Genomic DNA, 19,767 nt, shown 5'->3' with positions numbered 1-19,767 from the left:
TATTATCATAAACAAAAAGCCCTTTTAGCTATGAGATGTACTACAATGACAAATTTTTTGTTTGCTTGTTTGTTTTTGAGTTAGAGTCTCACTCCGTCACCCAGGCTGGCGTGCAAGTGGCACGCTCATGGCCACCCCAGCATTGACCTGCTGGGCTCTGGGGATCCTTCCACCTCAGCCTTCCAAGTAGCTGGAACTACAGGTACGCACTACCTCACCTGGCTAATTTTGGGATTTATTGTAGAGATGAGGTCTCGCCAAGTTGCCCAGGCTGTTCTCGAACCCATGGGTTTAGGCAATCTCCTCAGCTCAGCTTCCCACAGTGCTGGGATTACAGGCTTGAGCCACCACACCCGACCCAGTTTATTTTTCTTATTTTTATTTTTATTTTTTGAGTTGGAGTCTCACGCCAATGCTCACTCCATGCTCACAGCCTTCGCAGCCTTGACTTGCTGGCCTCAGGCGATCCTTCCACCTCAGCCTCCAGAGTAGCTGGGACTACAGGTGCATGCCACCACACCCAGCAAGTTTTTTGTTTTACTGTAGAGACTTGAACCCAGGGGCTCAGGCAATCCTCTCACCTCTGCCTCCTAAAGTGCTGGGATTACAGGCATGAGCCACTGCACCCAGCTGAAGATTGGATAATTATTAAAAATTTCTGAAAGAAAGCATGAACATAAAGGAATAAAAGCTGAACTATACAGATAATTCTCCTTTTCTTTTTTTTCCTTATTGAGTTGGAGTCTCACTTTGTCACCTGGCTGGAGAGCAGTGGCATGCTCACAGCCACCACAGCTGCAACCTGCTGGGCTCAGGTGATCCTTCCACCTCAGCCTTTCAAGTAGCTGGAACTACAGGCATGCACCACCATACCTGGCTGATTTTTTGATTTATTGTAAAAATAAGGTCTTGCCAAGTTGCCCAAGCTGACCTTGAACCCATGGGTTCATGCAGTCCCCTCACCTCGACCTCCCAAAGTGCTAGGATTACAGGCTTTAGCCACCATGCCCAGCGATTTTTCTAGAAATTTTATATTATATCTTAGAAATCACATGAACTTTTCATTCTATTCCTTAACCCATAAATGGCTATTTTAACATTAAAATGTTTCCCAAAACTTCTACAATACAGTAGATAACCCCTAGGGATATGCTTTCTGTATTAAGAAGCATGACTGTTGGATAGAAAATCCCTCAAGTTGTATGTTAAAAATGAAACAACAACAAAAAAATTAAACCAGTAAAATTATGAGTGACCAGTTTCTCCCACAACCCAGATATTTTTGCATTCTTATTTTTATTTATTTATTTGTTTATTTGAGTCAGAGTCTCACTCTGTCGCCCAGGCTAGAGTGCAGTGGCATGCTCACAGCCACTTTAGCCTTGACCTGCTGAGCTCAGGCCATCCTTCTACCTCAGCCTTCCAAGTAGCTGGAACTACAGGTGCACACCACCTTGTCCGGCTAGTTTTCTTGATTTAGTATAGAGATGAGGTCTCACCAAGTTGCCCAGGCTGGTCTTAAACCCCTGAACTCAGGTAATCCTCTCATCTTGGCCTCCCAAAGTGCTGGGATTACAGGCTGAGCCACCACACCCAGCTAAGCATTCTTATTTTTATGTCCTGGTATTCATACAGAGGCATATACAGAGGCAAGACCTATAGCTCATTTAGTCAATCTTTATTTTGTATGCAGAAGGCTTTACAATAGGCATAGTGAGAAATAATTAATAAACACACTTTTGTGAATTTACAGTCCAGATGAGAGATATGCTTTAATATGAAAGTAAATTATACTAAGACAAATACATAGAGAAATGAAAATTCAGCCTGCTGAGGAGATGAACAATATAAGTGTCCTGGGTTAGGTAGGTTTGGATGAATCAAAACAAAGAATACAGTTGGATGGGTGTCCCTGTCATTAGGAACACAAACTTTTTCCTAGATGTCATGGAGACCCAGTATGACCTTTTAGCTATCATCAAGACACATTTTTCTTTTTAGTTGTAGTGTTTACACTGTAACACAGATAATTTAAGGTTGTTTGGGTACTTATTTGTGTAGATATTCAGACATGTGAACCCAAATGGTGCCTAGTCCTCTTGAAACCACAGAAGCACATTCACAGAATTAGTCTCCCTATTTGTATTTTCAAGGCACTTTGTTTTTCTTATGAAGACCACAACTGAAATCTTTAACCTCATGTAAGAGTTAGCCTTTGGGAGCACATTTCTTAGCTCTCTACTTACTGAGAAAAAGCAAGAGGCCCATTCCCAGATAGCCCTGGGAGAATAGCTCTTCCTCCATAAATGCTCTTCATCAATGAGAGAGTAAAGAGAATACTGCATTGACAGAAAAGGGTTTCTGGGTCAGTCTTAAGTTTGACTCTTCTACTTCCTAGCTAGTGGACCTTGAGCAAGTGACTTTACTTCTCTAGTCCTAGCTTACATATCTGTAAAGTGGAGATGATAGATTACATGGAAAAAAAGGTAGGATGTTTCTAGTACATGGGAAGTACTCAATAAATACCAGTGTGCTTCCTTCCTTCCTGCCCCTTCTGCTAAAATTCCACAGCCATCTCATTCAGTCATTAGTTTATTTGGTATTTAATAAGTAACTACTTAATGAGCACCTACTATACACCAAATTCTTTGTAAGCCCAGGAGGAAAGGGGAGATTTAACTGCAAACAAGACAGAGAAGCCTGTGACTTAAGGAGTCCTAGGGTTTATCATCAGTTCATCCCTGTGTCTCCAGTGTCCACAGTCCTGAAGTCGCACAGCTCGCCACTAGTGTTTTTGACCAAAGGGTTAACATTTAAAACACTTAGTGTCTGCTTTTTCAGCACAGCTTTAAATAGTGGTTTCAGGTAAACCAATTCGGACAGGCCCACAAGTTCACATGAAGTACTTAGAACCAACACTAGTCAGGGTTTTGTTGCACTTACTATGACAAATCATATTTAGAAAAATGCATGTGGCATGTATGGCAGACAATTCATGAAAGTCATTTGGTGTCTTTAGAATCCATATACGGGGAGTGACCCCCCCAAAACAGGAATTTATTTATAAATAATTGTGTACTTATTCTCACATGTTTAAACTTCAGTCACCTTCAAAGTACTCTCTGTGTGAGACAGTCCACCTATCAAGAAGCTTTTTCCACTGCTCAAAACGGTTTTTGAACGTGCCAATTTTGATGCCTTTTAGTGCTTCTGTCATTTTTTGTTTCACCTCTTCCACATCAACAAAACATTTCCCTTTTTCCCTTTGAGGACTTTTTTTTTTTTGACTTGGAGTCTGTTGACGCCCAGGCCGGAGTGCAGTGGCACCCTCACGGCTACCCCAGTATCAACCTGCTGGGCTCCGGCGATCCTTCCGCCTCAGCCTTCCAAGCAGCTGGAACTATAGGCATGTGCTACACGCCTGGCTAATTTTTGATTTATTGTAGAGATGAGGCCTCATGGGCTCTCGAACCTGTGGGCCAGGCAATCCACTCGCCTCGGCTTCCCAAAGGGCTGGAATTGCAGGATGAGCCACCAGCCCCAGCTGTCATACCACTTTTAGTCAAAACCTGCTGAGCACTCAGTGAGGTGTGGGCAGGCGCACTTACTTGATCACTCGTCATGAAATGTGCAAACGTGTTGAAAAGACTCTCCAAAAAGAAATTCAGTGAAGCCAGAGGCAGCCTCTCACAACACTCATTGGTTCACGGACGCTGATGGGTTCTTAGAGCACTTACCTAGTGGGGGAGGCCTGTACTACAAGAGGCCCACCCTCCAAAAGATAACTGGATGTTTCTGTGTCCCCCTCCTAAAGTGCTTCTCCTTTTGTCTTTTAATTGTTTTCCTGTTTCCTTCTCTGTTTTGTTTTGGTTTTGGTTTGGAGGTAGCTTAAAATTAATGCTGGGCTAGATTCTGATTTTGACGTTCTCTCAGGTGTAATCAAATGTTTTCGCATATCTCTCTAAACTTTCTTTTCTCCATCTGGAGAGAACTCCCTTTTCTTTAAGAAAAGTTATATTGAGCAGGGCTCGGTGGTTCAGCCTGTAATCCCGCGCCTTTGGGAGGCTGAGGTGAGTGGATTGCCTGAGCCCGCGGGTTCGAGACCCGCCTGGGCGGCGAGACCTCATCTCTACAATAAATAAATTTTAAAAAAATCAGCCGGGCGTGGTAGCGCGTGCCTGTAATTCCGGCTACTTGGAAGGCTGAGGCGGAAGGATCGCCGGAGCCCAGCAGGTCGAGGCTGCGGTGGCCGGAGCAGCCACTGCACTCCAGTCTGGGCGACAGAGTGAGACTCCAACTCAGAAAAAGAAAAAAAAGAAAGAAGAAAAGTTATGTCCCCAGGAAATATAAATATTTGAGTAATTTTGTACAATACAGAAAACACATTTCCTTTTAAACAATTAGCATTACTTTAAGAATAAAGTTAATTTAGAGTGCTGTTGAAGAATAACTTCATTTACCTAAATTTAATTTGCCAACTTTTCTATTACACAAAAGCATTAGAAACGCAAGTGAAATAGCAACATTTTCATTCCAAAGAGAAAAATATTTAGGGTTTCTAATTTTAAGAGAGTAAAAACTGCCAGGCTCGGTGGCTCAGCCTGTAATCCCGCGCCTTTGGGAAGCTGAGGTGAGTGGATTGCCTGAGCCCGCGGGTTTGAGGCCCACCTGGGCAGCAAGACCTCATCTCTACAATAAATCAAAAAAATCAGCCAGGCGTGGTAGCGCATGCCTGTAATTACAGCTACTTGGAAGGCCGGGAGCAGCCACTGCACTCCAGTCTGGGCGACAGAATGAGACTCCAACTCAAAAAAAAAAAAAAAAAAAAAAAAGAGAGTAAAAACTGTCCTAAAACTCTGTGATCCTTAAAAACAATCAACAGATTGCATGAAATTAAAAAGTTTGCTCTGCACAGCAAAGGAAATAATCAACAGAGTGAGGAGACAATCTACAGAATGGGAGAAAAATATTTGTAAACTGTACATCTGATAAGGGGCTATAATATCCAAAATATATAAGGAACTCAAACAACACAATAACAAGAGTTAAATAACCCAATTTAAAAAGAGGCACAGGTCCTGAATATACATTTCTCAAAAGAAGACATAGATGACCAAGAGGTATGTAAAAACATACTCAACATCACTTTTTGTCAGGAAAATACAAATCAAAACCTACTACGAGATAGTACCTCATACCAGCTAGAATAGCTGTTATCAAAAGCAGAAGAAGACAGGCTCGGTGGCTCAGCCTGTAATCCCAACACTTTGAGAGGCTGAGGCGAGAGGACTGCCTGAGCCCGTAGGTTCGAGACCAGCCTAGGCAACTTGGTGAAACCTCATCTCTACAATAAATCACAAAAAAAATACTAGCCGGGTATGGTGGCATGCGTCTGTACTTCCAGCTACTTGGAAGGCTGAGGCGGAAGGCTGAGGCAGAAGGATCGCTGGAGCTCAGGAGGTCGACACTGGGCATGTATACCCTGCACTCCAGCCTGGGTGAAGGAGTGAGACTCCAACTCAAAAAAAAAAAAAGCTGAGGCAGAAGAATCGCCTAAGCGCAGCAGGTCAAGGCTAGGGTGGCCATGAGCGTGCCGTTGTACTCCAGCCTGGGCGACAGAGTGAGACTCCAGCTCAAAAAAATAAAAAGCAGAAAAGATAACAATTTTTGGTGAAGATGTGGATAAGAGGGAACTCTTATACACTGTTGATGGGAATGTAACTTGGCACAGACATCATGGAAAATAGAATGGAGGTTCCTAAAAAAATTAAAAGCAGAACTGCCATATGATCCAGCAGTCTCACTTCTGGGTATATGTATCCAAATGAAATGAGATCAGTGTGTTAAAAAGCTATCTGCACTCTCATGTTCATTGCAGCGGTATTCATAACAGCCAAGATATAGAATCCACCTAAATGTCTGTCAACTGATGAATAGATTTTAAAAATATAATATACACACACACAATAGAATATTATGTAACCCTTAAAGAAAAGGAAATCCTGTCATTTACAACAATGTAAATGAACCTAGAGGACGTTATGCTAAGGAAAATAAGCCAAGGCTGGGCACGGTGGCTCAAGCCTGTAATCCCCGCACTTTGGGAGGCCAAGGCGAGGGAATTGCCTGAGCCCAAGGGTTCAAGAACAGCCTGGGCAATTTGGCAAGACCTCATCTCTACAATAAATCAAAAAAATTAGCCAGGCGGGGTAGCACACACCTGTAGTTCCAGCAACTTGGAAGGCTGAAGTGGAAGGATCACCTGAGCCCAGACAGTCGACGCTGGGGTGACCGTGAATGTGCCACTGCACTCCAGCCTGGTCGACAGAGTGAGACTCCACCTCAAAAAAAGAAAAGAAAAGAAATCAGACAGAGAAAGACAAATACTGCATGAACTCACTTATGTGTGGAATCTAAAGAAATCAAACTCATAAGAAGCAGAGAGTAAAATGGTAAAATGGTGGTTGCCAGGGACTGGGGGAGTGGGGGAAATAGGGAGATCTGGGCCAAAGTTTCAGTTATGCAGGATGGGAACTTAATTGTGCAGTAAGGTGACTATAGTTAATAATCCTGTATTGTATATTTAACATTGTATACTTAACATTTGCTAAGAGAGTAGATCAGATCTTAAGTGTTCTCGACACACACACATAACTATGTGTAGAGATGAATTAACTTGGTTGTGGTAATCACGTCACAGTTTATATGTCTATTAAAATATCATGTTGTACACCTTAAGTATAAAAAAATTATTTGTCAATTATGCCTCAATAAAGGTGAAAATTAAAAAAAAATAAATCATAGAAATCATTAACAGACTCGATTGATGATCTTCTGTAGAAGATGATGAGAGCAGAACTGTTGACAGAATATCTATATGCATACAGTATCTACACTATCATAGGGTTCTCCACTGTGATACCCAGGTAAGGCTATCATAAAACAATCTGGATAGCCTTAAGATAGTGGTTATGTTCTCTTTTCTCACTGTGATGACCTAGATGAGATTGCTTTATTAAAGACTCTTTCAGTTTTCTTTCTATGTACCGCTTTGTTCTCTAGAACTTAACTTCTCCGCTGTTCTTTTTTTCCTTTCAGAAATCACCATGGTTGACACAGAGATGCCGTTTTGGCCCACCAACTTTGGAATCAGCTCCGTGGATCTGTCCGTAATGGATGACCATTCTCACTCCTTCGACATCAAGCCCTTTACCACTGTTGATTTCTCCAGCATTTCTACTCCACATTATGAAGACATTCCTTTCACAAGAGCGGACCCAGTGGTTGCTGATTATAAGTATGATCTGAAACTCCAAGAGTACCAAAGTACGATTTTTATTATCACTTTTCAGATTACTGGAATTGGGTAATCTCTCAATAACCCTGGAATAAACAATGCTCCAGAGACTAGAATTTAATAGAAAAGGCGTTCACCATTCATTTATTCATTTATTTATTCATGAAATATTAGGTATCTATGATATGCCAAAAGGGAAGGTGATGCCCCAAGTCAATCTTTTCTTTTTCCCTCTCCTTCCTACCTTCTACCATTCTTTCTTTTCTTACTTGCTTCTTTCTTAGATGCATATACTGGCATGATTACATTGCCTATGTCAGGCTAACAGTCCATCCTCCAAACTTTGAATTATTTTGGCCCGTTGTAAATTAATAAGTAGCAGTTCCAAATTATCTTATATAACTTACTATCACTAAATTACTATTACTGTGGTCTATTTTTTTCTATTCTGTCATTTGAGAAATTTATACTGAAACCTATTTTTCAGCACAAATTTATATTTTAACATTATAGCATATTGATCAATCTTCATGTAATTAACTAAATTAACTTCAACATCAAACTCAAGAGAAACTAGAACTGTACTTTTCAAGATAAAATGTATTTTTGTGAGGCTGTTTCCTTGATTTTTATCTTGTGTGGGCTGACATGCTAGTTTTCCAAAGCCGCAACTATAACTTGACAATAAGTAAGAACTTCCTGTTTCTAGGGGTTTTTTTTCTTTTAGATAAATAACATACTTGGTTATATTTATCTGCACGGTGTTCAGTTAGAACCTAATATGGAACCTTAATAGGCCTGAAAACAACCAGTAAAAGGCAGTGCTTACTTTCCATGAGTTCTCCCACCTTCTGTCAAAAAATTATTTTACAAACCCATTCTTTTTACTCAACAGTGATGCTGACCTCTTACTTTTCATGTACCTGCAAGCTGAGCATACCACAACCTTTCACAGCAATGTTACATCCATGGTTCTTTTGCAAGAGTAGTTTAATGATACTTCTTAAAAGCAACATTTAAGTAAAATGTATAATTTAATGTTGTGATGAATGCCAAATATAGGATGTTTTCTAGCAAAATAAGCTGCGTTGTCTCAGGCCCTCTATACTGTCTGTTAGATCTATATTATTGCAGGATTTTGAGGGGTTATAGATTCAGAGACTTAATTCTCATTACCATTTTATTTTTACAGGTGAGCCTCAGAGCTATTGTGACTTGCCTGTGATTACAAAGCCCACTTTTTCTTGCCTTAATTCCATTGTGCTTCTCCGTTGAAGTCATACAAGTGTGGCACAAAGATGCACAATGGTGACCTGCCTCGTTGCCTTTTTAGTATTGCTTTTCATGTGGTAATCATCCTCTCACGTTTTTCAATACCCAGGTGCAATCAAAGTGGAGCCTGCATCCCCACCTTATTATTCTGAGAAGACTCAGCTTTACAATAAGTCTCATGAAGAACCTTCCAACTCCCTCATGGCAATTGAATGCCGGGTCTGTGGTGATAAAGCTTCCGGGTTCCACTATGGAGTTCATGCTTGCGAAGGATGCAAGGTAAAAAAAAAAAAATTCTTCAAAGAATATATTGAAAATGTTTACCTGTTATTTCATTCCCTATTGCAAACACATTAAAAAAAGAATTGAGCCGGGCTCGGTGGCTCAACCTGTAACCTGTGCCTTTGGGAGGTTGAGGTGAGTGGATTGCCTGAGCCCGCGGGTTCGAGACCCGCCTGGGCAGGCGAGACCTCATCTCTACAATAAATCAAAAAATTAGCCGAGCGTGGTAGCGCGCACCTGTCGTTCCAGCTACTTGGAAGGCTGAGGCGGAAGGATCGCCGGAGCCCAGCAGGTCGAGGCTGCGGTGGCTGGGAGCGGCCACTGCACTCCAGTCTGGGCGACAGAGTGAGACTCCGACTCAAAAAGAAAAAAAAAAAAGAATTGAGATAAACATCAAAAAAATCCTCACGGTATTTGAAAACCTAAGAAAATGAATAAAAGCAAAACTTCTTTGCCCTATTTCCTTTTTTCCAAATTCATTCTTTGAGACACTGATCTAATTTAATCCTTGCAACTTGTAGATTTTTCCAGAAAGGTGACTTCTCCAAGGTGTCATGGCAAGACAGCGATGAGCCAGCACTAAGACTCAGGTTTCCTGAATTCTCTAATTTTTTTCACTATACCATGTAATATTTTATTTATGTAAAGTTTGGCAGACTATTTATGTTTGTGTGTCATTGGAACCTTGGAGCAGTCCTATTAGGTTGAGCTTATTTATGGCCACAGATGTAAAAATTACAGATTAGCTAGACTTGCCCGGGGTCATCCTTTAATGGCTGAGCTAGGGCTGGACTATGTCTTTTTGTTAGACTATGTTGTGTTGACACCCAAACCAGTGTTCTGCATATCCTTATTCTAGCATTGATTTGAGCCAAATATTATGACAGGCAAGTAGAGATAACAATTTTGGAAAAGAGATGCTATTTCTCATTGCTCCCTTCCTTTGTGAAAACGGGTATTTGGGAAAATTCAGATACCGTCTAGCAATATGATGCTTAATTATAAGAAAATGTGGGCCGGGCGCCGTGGCTCAGCCTGTAATCTCAGGATTTTGGGAGGCCGAGGTGAGAGAACTACCTGAGCCCAGGGGTTGGAGAACAGCCCCAGCAACTTGATGAGAACACATCTCTACAATAAATCACAAAAAAATTAGCCGGGCGTGGTAGCATACACCTGTAGTGCCGGCTCCTTGGATGACTGAGGTGGGAGGATCATGAAGCCCACCTGGTCAATGCTGGGGTGGCCGTGAGCGTGCCATAGCACTCCAGCCTGAACAACAGTAAGACTCTGACTCAAAAAAAAAAAAAAGAAAAGAAAAGAAAATGTGAAACTCATTCATTTTTTTTTTTTTAGTTGGAATCTCACTCCTTCGCCCAGGCTGGAGTGCAATGGCATGCATGCTCATGGCCACCCCAACGTCGACCTCCCAGGCTCCAGTGATCCTTCCACTTCAGCCTTCCAAGTAGCCAGAACTACAGGCACGCACTACCACGCCCAGCTAATCTTTGATTTACTGTAGAGACAAGGTCTCATCAAGTTGCCGGGTGGCTCTCAAACCCACAGGCTCAGACAATTCTCTTGCCTTGGCCTCCCTAAGTGCTGGGATTTACAGGCTTGAGCCACCGCGCCTGGCCTACTCATATTTTGATATGCAGTCTTTAAAACAATTTTAATATACTTAATGAATAAAATATCATTCAATGTATACTCCAGGGCACAAATAAATTGTTCATAAATAGTTACCTTATAAAATAAGCCCTGTCTCAGTTGTGCTTTTTATTCAGAACGAAGATACAGAATAGTAGTTAGGGGAGAGTTGTCACATCTGGGTTCCTAATTGTGGATGATGGGCCAAATAGGAAAGTGATTAACTGATTTTTATTGAATTCTTACTGTGCACCAGATATCGTATTGTACTTTTGCAGACCTCATTATTTAACCATATTCTACCTAAGTTTTCTCATTTATAAAATGATGAGCCAGTCGCAGTAGCTCACGCTTCTAATCTCAGCACTTTGAGAGGTGGAGGTGAGAGGATTGCCTGAGCCCAGGGCTTCAAGACAAGCCTGGGCAACATAGAGACCTTGTCTCTACAAGAAATCAAAAAATTAGGCCGGGCTCAGTGGCTCAGCCTGCAATCCCAGCACTTTGGGAGACCGAGGCAAGTGGATTGCCTGAGCCCACGGTTTGAGACCAGCTCAGGCAACTTGGTGAGACATGGTGTCTCTACAATAAATTAAAAAATGAGCCAGGCGTGGTAGCCTGCCCCTGTAGTTCCGGCTACTTGGAAAGCTGAGGTAGAAAGACCACTGGAGCCCAGTAGGTCGACTGGGATGGCCGTGGGATGGCTGTGAGACTCCGACTCAAGAAATTAATTAATTAATTAATTAAAATGGACTTGAATAAGTTGATCTCTAAAGTCCCTTTTGAGTTGTTTATAGTTTATTGCTCCAATGGCAACCTAATCTAATGAAAATGTCAAACTCTAGTAGTCAGCTTCGCCACTTGCCAAAGTCACCAACCAGTCACGTACACACTGTAACCCACAGACTTGGTTAGATGGGCTACTCAAGGTCTTATTCATCTCTAAGTTCTATAATTTCAAAATGACTCCTTGAAATACTCCTGGCACGAGATGCTGTGCCTTAAAACATTAAAACCCATTCTGAGGTATATTTATCTGAAGAAATTATTTGGTTTTGGTCATGTTGATAATGTACATTTAATAAAAATGATAGCATGATTGATTAAGTGTCCACAATAAGTTATTGGTTTTTTATGGGCTGGTAAAGCACTTAGAAAACTAGAACATTTACCATAATCCTATTAGTCATATATTTGTGGAAAGTTAACAATACTGAGAACAGCTGAAAATTCAAAGAAGCATTGTCAGCAGTTGGTTACATTGATAAATCTAAGTTCTGAGGGCACTAAAATGTAGAAGATAGACGCAAGCAAGGAAGAAAAGTAGCAAAAAGAACATTAGAGAGAGAGGAGAAAATACAAGTGGCTTCAAGTTAGGATTAGAGGCAGTAGAAGGCAGAGATAGAGAATAAACACTGAATAAAACCTGAAGACTATAAGAGAGTCCTAAACCTACCAAAGATTTAAAAAGAAATAAAAGAAAACTAAGAGTATTGTATACTATTCTGCAGTAGTTTGCAAAACATCCAAAATGGGAATTACAGAATTCCTAGACTAAAATGCAGGAATTCCTAGACTAAAAGAAAGTTATGCACACCTAAAAAGGGAAAACAGACATCTACAAATTTTAGAGGTAAAAATAAAAGTTAATGAAACAATACAATTTGGCTTCTCCAGTTATAAATCAGCAGTTCTCAGTGTGGTCCAGGGACCCTTAGGGGTCCCTAACGCCCTTTCAAGGCATCAAGAAATTGAAACCATTTTAATAATAATAATTTTATTATTTACCTTTTTTACTCTCATTCTCTCAGGAATATAAGTGGAGTTTTCTAGAAGCTATGTGACATGGAATAATGACATAGATATGGTGGCTAATGGGATGTTTGCTGATATGTTCTAGTACATAATAATTTCTCAGTTTTAATTTCTAGTGTGATTAAATATCAGCAGAGGTAGCCCACATAAGCAAAACCTTTTGGGGAATGGACAATAATTTTTAATAGAGTAGAGATGTCCTGAGACCAGAAAGTTTCAGAACCACTGTTATGAGGCATTGAAACTGAAGAACTATGAGTACTCATTTTTGCTACTTTGGAGTTAAACTAAATCGCTGCTACTTTCTGAATACAGCTACTTTAGACTAGTATTTGAGTCAGAGTCATCTCCTTCACTGATCAGCAATGCTCAATGAAAAACCAAGAAAATGAAATTAGCAAATGTGTTCAACTCATCTGTATGTACTTTCTGAAAGGTGATTTGCCAGTTTAATGTTAGCCATTTCAGTAGAATGTGAGTGATACCCATAATTAAAATGCAGTTGACCCTAAAGCTTCAGGCTAATTTGTGGATTGAAAATAATAGTTGTGTTACATAAGGCAGCTGTTGTAGGTCTTCTTAAAGAATTTTACAGTGCAAATGGAACAGGTTTATATTAGTGATTCTTGCCAAAATTCAGTCAAACAGATGGGAATAAATAGAATGGGTTTGGATTAAAGTGGAATAGTGACAGATTTTTGTGTGTGTTAATATTGCAAACTTATGTAAAATAAAGCCTTTAGCAACAGAATGACATATCTATATATATTTAGAGCTTGCAAAGCTATCGTTTATTTACTGCTTATAAATTGGACTCTTTTTTTTCTTCAGTGGGTTTCACCCTATTTTTTGTACCTTTAGTGAAAGATGATTCTAAGACCGTAGACTTACTAAAGACACAAGTAAATACAACTTACAATACCATGCAATATAGTCTACTTTTGTACTTGTACATAGGACCCTACCTCAGGAATGATTTTAAATTTATTCCGCCTGCCAGTGGTAGCTCAGTGATTCAGCTTCCATGGGCCAGACCACTTCATGGGAAAGCTGAATGCCAGCCCATAATGGGACTTTTAATTTCACTGTAAACTTAACAGTACTCTTCTTCAGTCTCATTACCCCTGAAGTTTTGTTAAAAATAAAATATTTAAGAAGTTGGAGGGGAAAAAAAATATTTTTTTGAGTCGGATTCTCACTCTGTCACCCAATCTGGAATGCAGTGGCACAATCACAGCTCACTGCAGCCTCAACCTCCTAAACTCGGGCCATTCTTCTGTCCCAGCCTCCCAAGTAGCTGGTACTACAGGGGACTAGCTGGGACAGTTGGCTAATTTATTTTATTTTTTGTAGGGATAAGGTCTTACTATGTTCCCTAGGCTGGTCTCAAACTCCTAGGCTCAAGCATTCCTCCCACCTCAGCCTCTCAAAGCACTAGGATTACAGGTGAGAACCACCATACTTGACCAAAAAATAAATAAATAAATAAAGTTTCTATCCTATAAAAACAAAAAGATAGGAATCACCCTCTCACAGACTAATGTGAAGATTTCAGAATAAATCAATTTTCTGAAATAGTGACAAGGCATGCATCTCTATTATAACAACTCACAGACTTCATGATAATCAGAAGAGTAAGTTGCTGAAAATGCACTGTTATGGCTGGGCTCCGTGGCTCAGCCTGTAATCCCAACACTTTGGGATACCGAGGCAAGTGGATTGCCTGAGTCTGCGAGTTCAAGACCAGCTCAGGCAACTTGGTGAGACCTCATCTCTACAATAAATCAAAAATTAGCTGGGTGTGATAGTTCCAGCTACTTGAGGTGAAAGGATCGCTGGAGCCCAGCAGGTCGATGCTGGGGTGGCTGTGAGTGTGCCAGTGTGCTCCAGCCTGGGTGACAGAGTAAGACTCCAACTCAAAAAGAAAAACGAAAAGACAAAAAAACAAAAAACAAATGACAAGAAAACAATCGGTTATCTTGAACTCAGTTTTTTTTAAAAAAGTAAAAACAAGCCAGGCTCGGTGGCTCAGCCTGTAATCCCACGCCTTTGGGAGGCTGAGGTGAGTGGATTGCCTGAGCCCGTGGGTTTGAGACCTGCCTGAGCAGTGAGACCTCATCTCTACAATAAAAAAAAAAAATCAGCCAGGCATGGTAGTGCATGCTTGTAATTCTGGCTACTTGGAAGGCTGAGGTGGAAGGATCACCAGAGCCCAGCAGGTCAAGGCTGCAGTGGCTGGGAGCGGCCACTGCACTCCAGTCTGGGCAACAGAGTGTGACTTCAACTCAAAAAAAAAAAAAGTAAAAGCAAGTTCCAAGGTGTGTGCTGGGGTCTTTATATTAGGTTCAAGATCTTACGCATATATACAGTATATAAATGATATTCAGAATGATTATCCTCTAATATCAAAAGACCTTGGATTATCACAAAAAGAATGTGGAGTACTTTTGAAAAGCATCAGATTAGTCCATCGCAAATTTACATTTAAGGGTCAGACTTAAATAACATAATTCTCTTATAGAAAGCTTTCTTCCCTTAGCCATGCCAAATAACTGAGGACTCTGTGAGCCCTCTGATAGTCAGCTAGCCAAGAAGCATTGTCAGACACTAATATTAGTTTTAAAAAGTGAAAATCAAAAAAGAATTCAAAGGATATCATAAAATATATATGATCACAATAGAAAAAAAATCAAAATTTCTCACCAACACTTATCAGTAATAATAGTTTTATACATTCACCGTTTATTAATTGCGGGGGTCCTGCCTCTGCCTCTGGGGTTTCCTGAAGGAGAGACAAATAGGCGAAAGACGAAAATAATATACTCGGACACCTGCTTGCTGAACAGATGACATTAAATGTTAGTCCACAGAAAACTTTTATACCATTCATAAAGGGGCAAGACAAAGAAAATTCCTTCACTTACATATCCTGTAAAAGTTATCACCATCTAGGGTCTTAATAACAAACACTATCTAAGATGATTCTAAGACCGTAGACTTACTAAAGACACAAGTAAATACAACTTACCATACCATGCAATATAGTCTACTTTTGTAGACCAAGAACACTATCTGCTTTCAGTCAATAAGTCTTTTTCTTAAAGCCAAAAATGATAGTTTTAGTCCAAAGTCCCGAATTATAGTCCTTGAAATGTCTCAAGAAAGTTTCCAAGTGCACATTTCTCCATGTAGCAGGAGTTTTTTTTCTCTGAGGCTTCTATGACCTTCCAAGCTTCGTAATTGCCTTTCTTGTCCAGGTGTCTTCGTTACTTTTATCCTGCAGTGTTTATTTCTAAAGAAAACTCAAAAGAAGCTTTTAGTGATGTTTCCCAGGCTTCCAAGGTTGCTTTCTGTATTTAGTTAATTTATTATAAAAGTATCCAATTAGTATATTATGAATTCAATGAAAACTCACTCTATAAACGTTAACTTAGAATTTTAACTATTGAATAAGTAAAAACCTTAACGATTAATCTTCATCCTAAATCTGTGAAAAAAGTGTTATAAATCACCTACATAACTCCTAGATAAGTGTTAGAACTTATAATGGATTCATAATGAACTTACTATTAACTTGTGCTTCTAAAAAACCTTATGTCTAAACACTAAACTACAAAATTCTAAATCAAATAAGGAGTGAATATACTTATATCATTTTTACTCAAACAATATCTAGTAACTTATAACCAAGTGAAAGAAAGCATTCTTGATGTGCTTCAGAGTTTAACCCCTGCATATGTTAGAAAAGGCCAAGTGGCATAATGGGAAATGGAAAAATGAACCATGACATTCTCAGGTTAGCTGTAAGTACTTCATGTAAACATGCCATTTTCTTCTTCCATGACTGCACAGAATTCTTCGGCCGTACCAAACAGCAAAGGTGGAAGACAGAAGGGCCTCAGCTTCCTGGGCTCGCTTTGCACCCAGGGGTCTTCAGCGCACCTGGACTTTGTCAATCAGGCGGGCCTCCAAGGCTGGCTCCCAACAATTAATCCATGAAAAAATATGTTTTTAATATCTAAAGGTCCTCAGAGCCCTTTGAGAATTAAAGAGGCTACAACTGTTAGCAGATTATTCTACATAGGATATATTCTTTAAGAAATTTCTGATCTCACAAGATATAGGGAAAACTCTCCAAAACAACATCAGTGAAACAAAACAAACAAATTCTAGATCCTGAGTTGTAAACTGTAGGCACACTTAGAGGGGCAGGGTTTTCCTCATGTCAGATGCCCAGAGAGGTACTACATTGCAGCTTGCCCCAAAGGCACATGCCTATAGCAATTTTCTGAGCCATCAGTGAGGAGGAGCTGAGTCTAGGTCTTCTGGATTAAGCCAGGATGCTCAAGGGTATCTGAAGAAGTCATAAGTCAGTAGCATCTCTGACTTACAGCAGAAGCATCTGCAAATTCTTTTTGGAGGAAAAAATTCCCAGTTTAGACCCTGTAGGATTCTCCCTGTTTTAGGTCAAGATATAAGTTCAAAATATATTATCAGCAAGCATATATCAACAAGCAGAGAGGGAAGTAGGCAAGTATATATTTAGAAAAAAAACACTTTCCACATGAGAGAAAGAAAGAGGTCAAGAGAGACTTCAAGGATTTTGACTTGAGAAACTGGGAAGATGGAGGTCCATCAGCTAAGATGGACGAAGCTGCAAGTGAAGTGAGTTTGTAGGGGAAGGTCAGGACTTTGTTTTGGGACATGCTGGATTACAGATGGCTATTAGTTATCCAAGTGGAGATGTCATGTAAGCAGAACATATTCATCTAGAGCTTAAGATAGAAATCTAGAGAAAATAAAGATGTATTCCAGTGGTAGAACCAATGCTACTTCAGTGTGTTTTGTACCAAACAGGGCCAGATAAATTTGAAACAATTGAGTTTCATGAAGATGAACAGAATACAAATTAAAAGGTATATGATGAACCCAGAAAAATGGAATTAGGAAACATCTCTGATTAGATTTTTCAGTATTTTCTAAAAGATATAGCAGAATATTCAACTAGCCTCAAATTGACATATTGAGATAGCAGTAGATTTTCTGAGGATTTATCTTATTCTCACGTTATTTTCTATTATCTCTTTCTGTTTGTAAGCTACAACAATTATGGCGCACTCTTTCAACAACATAAATAAATGAAATGGATGCTGCAGGAAATTATGCAACAGAGAGAGTTCCAAAAAAATTATCCACATGTGGATTTTTATTGGCCCTGATCATATTTTAGAATGAAATGATTATAACTTTGCCAAACTGCTTAGCACAATTATATTAAGGCTGGGCATGCTGTTGGAATGATTTGCAGAGAGACTGAACTGATTACATGATGTTTTATTTGCATTACATTAAATCCAGATAACTTCTTAGAGCATGCTAAAAACCAAATGTAGAGCCAAGATACAATGAAAGATGTCAGTTGGATGTGGTCACTGTCTTGGAGCTAAAAAAAGGACCTGGAGATCCTCTGGTTTTTTATCCTGAGCTCCAGAGAGGTTAAGTGACTTGTCTAAAGTCTCCAGTGAGAGAACTGTGTCAAAAACCTACTTTTTCTGACACCCAGGCCAGTACACCTTTAGCTATAAGTCATTGCATTCATGTGTCATGAAGACTTAAAATTTGTTTCCTTTTTCCTGTATGCCTTTGCAGGGTTTCTTCCGGAGGACAATCAGATTGAAGCTTATTTATGATAGGTGTGATCTTAACTGTCGAATCCACAAAAAAAGTAGAAATAAATGTCAGTACTGTCGATTTCAGAAATGCCTTGCAGTGGGGATGTCTCATAATGGTAAGTGAACACTTACTACTATATACTTCATTGTTCTCATTATAGCTACCAGTGGACACTAGGGTCATTGCTGAAAATGTGTATGGTTTTTCCACAAAATGCCAGAATTTCGAATATTCCATGTTGATAAAACATTTCTAATTTAGGCCAGCGTTTGTAAGCTGTTAGTACAGAATCCTCTCTGTGATTGGGCATCTACCATGATGGAAGAAGAGACTTAAAAATCTGGGAGATGATAGAAAAAACTAATGTTTTGAAACAAATGTGACAATAATTGTGATTCATGTTTATGTTGCTTTAGTAGCATTAAACACAGAATTAAATTTTACTTATGTGTATCAGTAGTTTTGTTTTGTTTTGTTTTGTTTTGAGTCAGTCTCACTTTATCACCCAGGCTGGAGTGCAGTAGCATGATCATAGCCACTGCAGCCTTGACCTGCTGGGCTCAGGTGATCCCTCTGCCTCAGCCTTCCAAGTAACTGGAACTACAGACACATATTACCACACCCAGCTAACTTTTTGATTTACTGTAAAGATGAAGTTTTGCCAAGTTGCCCAGGCTGGTCTTGAACCCCTGGGCTCATACAGTCCTCTTGCCTCCGCCTCCCAAAGTGCTGGGATTACAGGCGTGAGCCACCACATGCAGCCAGTTCAACTGTAAATGTCTGAAAATCTGGAAGATTTCTGGATATGGGCCTTTTAAGTGGCATATGACCTCCTACCCAGATTCAGCTGTGGGACAGAGGGTGTGGGAAAAAAAAAAAGTGGCATATGAGAATTTAGATTTATTTACTTTTTTTTCTCATTACTATGCAAAGATGAATATCGTACAATCTTTGACTTCAAGAAACGTACAGTTATGGAGAGGATAAACCAAATACTTTAAACTTCCACAAAATGTCAATGCCATAGAGAATAAAACTTTCTGCCTTTAAAACCTATATCTAAGATCAAGCTTATGACCTTGGGTATCAACTTAAGGGAAAAAGTAGAGGACATGAGAAGACCAATGTTTTCATGAACTGTAAATTAGCTCAGTAAATCATGGAAGATAGGCCTGTTTGAAGAAATAATTCTTCATCACCACTTGCTTCTCATTGACTGACTAGCTCACAAACCAAATTTTAGATATAACTTGAAGTATTATATGTGTCGAGTATTTGACAGTTCTTTTCAATGGGCTCAAGAAATAAAAAATACCAAAAGGATCAAATTAAATTTGAAGTTTCATTTCATTGGATATTGTATTTTTTTTTTCTTTTGCCTTCATCTCTCTCAAAACTGATCTGACAAGAAGATAATCTCTGAAGTCAGTCTTCATCTATATGGACTCTAAAACATCTGAGAAAATTAAATTTTTGTTTTATCATGCAGATGGTCAGTGAAAACCATCAAAATATTTGGGACTCACTAATTGGTTGATACCCTACTCTTTTAAAAAAGAATTTACAAAATTATATGTGAATCACTAATTTGGGTCAGTTTCTTTCTTTCTTTCTTTCTTTCTTTTGAGTAGAAGTCTCACTCTATTGCCCAGGCTGGAGTGCACTGGCACACTCATGACCACCACAGCCTCAACTTGCTGGGCTCAGGTGCTCCTTCCACCTCAGCCTTCCAAGTAGCTGGAACTATAGGCATGCACCACCATGCTCGGCTAATTTTTTTTTTT

General features: G+C 39.7%; 1 protein-coding gene across 2 annotated transcripts in view; it reads left to right on the top strand.

Annotated features, from left to right (window-relative positions):
• The window catches only part of PPARG (peroxisome proliferator activated receptor gamma), a 155,535-nt gene that overhangs the window by 92,651 nt on the left and 43,117 nt on the right, over positions 1 to 19,767 (top strand). For both annotated transcript variants that reach the window (XM_008061423.1, XM_008061422.2), the window contains 3 exons: positions 7,099 to 7,326; positions 8,679 to 8,848; positions 17,960 to 18,098. In XM_008061423.1, coding sequence (XP_008059614.1) covers positions 7,107 to 7,326; positions 8,679 to 8,848; positions 17,960 to 18,098 — 529 coding nt within the window. In that variant the 5' untranslated portion in view covers positions 7,099 to 7,106. The remainder of the gene's footprint in view (positions 1 to 7,098; positions 7,327 to 8,678; positions 8,849 to 17,959; positions 18,099 to 19,767) is intronic.

This window comes from Carlito syrichta, unplaced genomic scaffold, assembly GCF_000164805.1.
Source record: "Carlito syrichta isolate Samal-C Ts95f unplaced genomic scaffold, Tarsius_syrichta-2.0.1 Scaffold305248, whole genome shotgun sequence".
NCBI classification, from domain to species: domain Eukaryota; kingdom Metazoa; phylum Chordata; class Mammalia; order Primates; family Tarsiidae; genus Carlito; species Carlito syrichta.
Note: the sequence above shows the minus strand (reverse complement) of the source record. Positions and strands in the feature narration are given on the sequence as shown.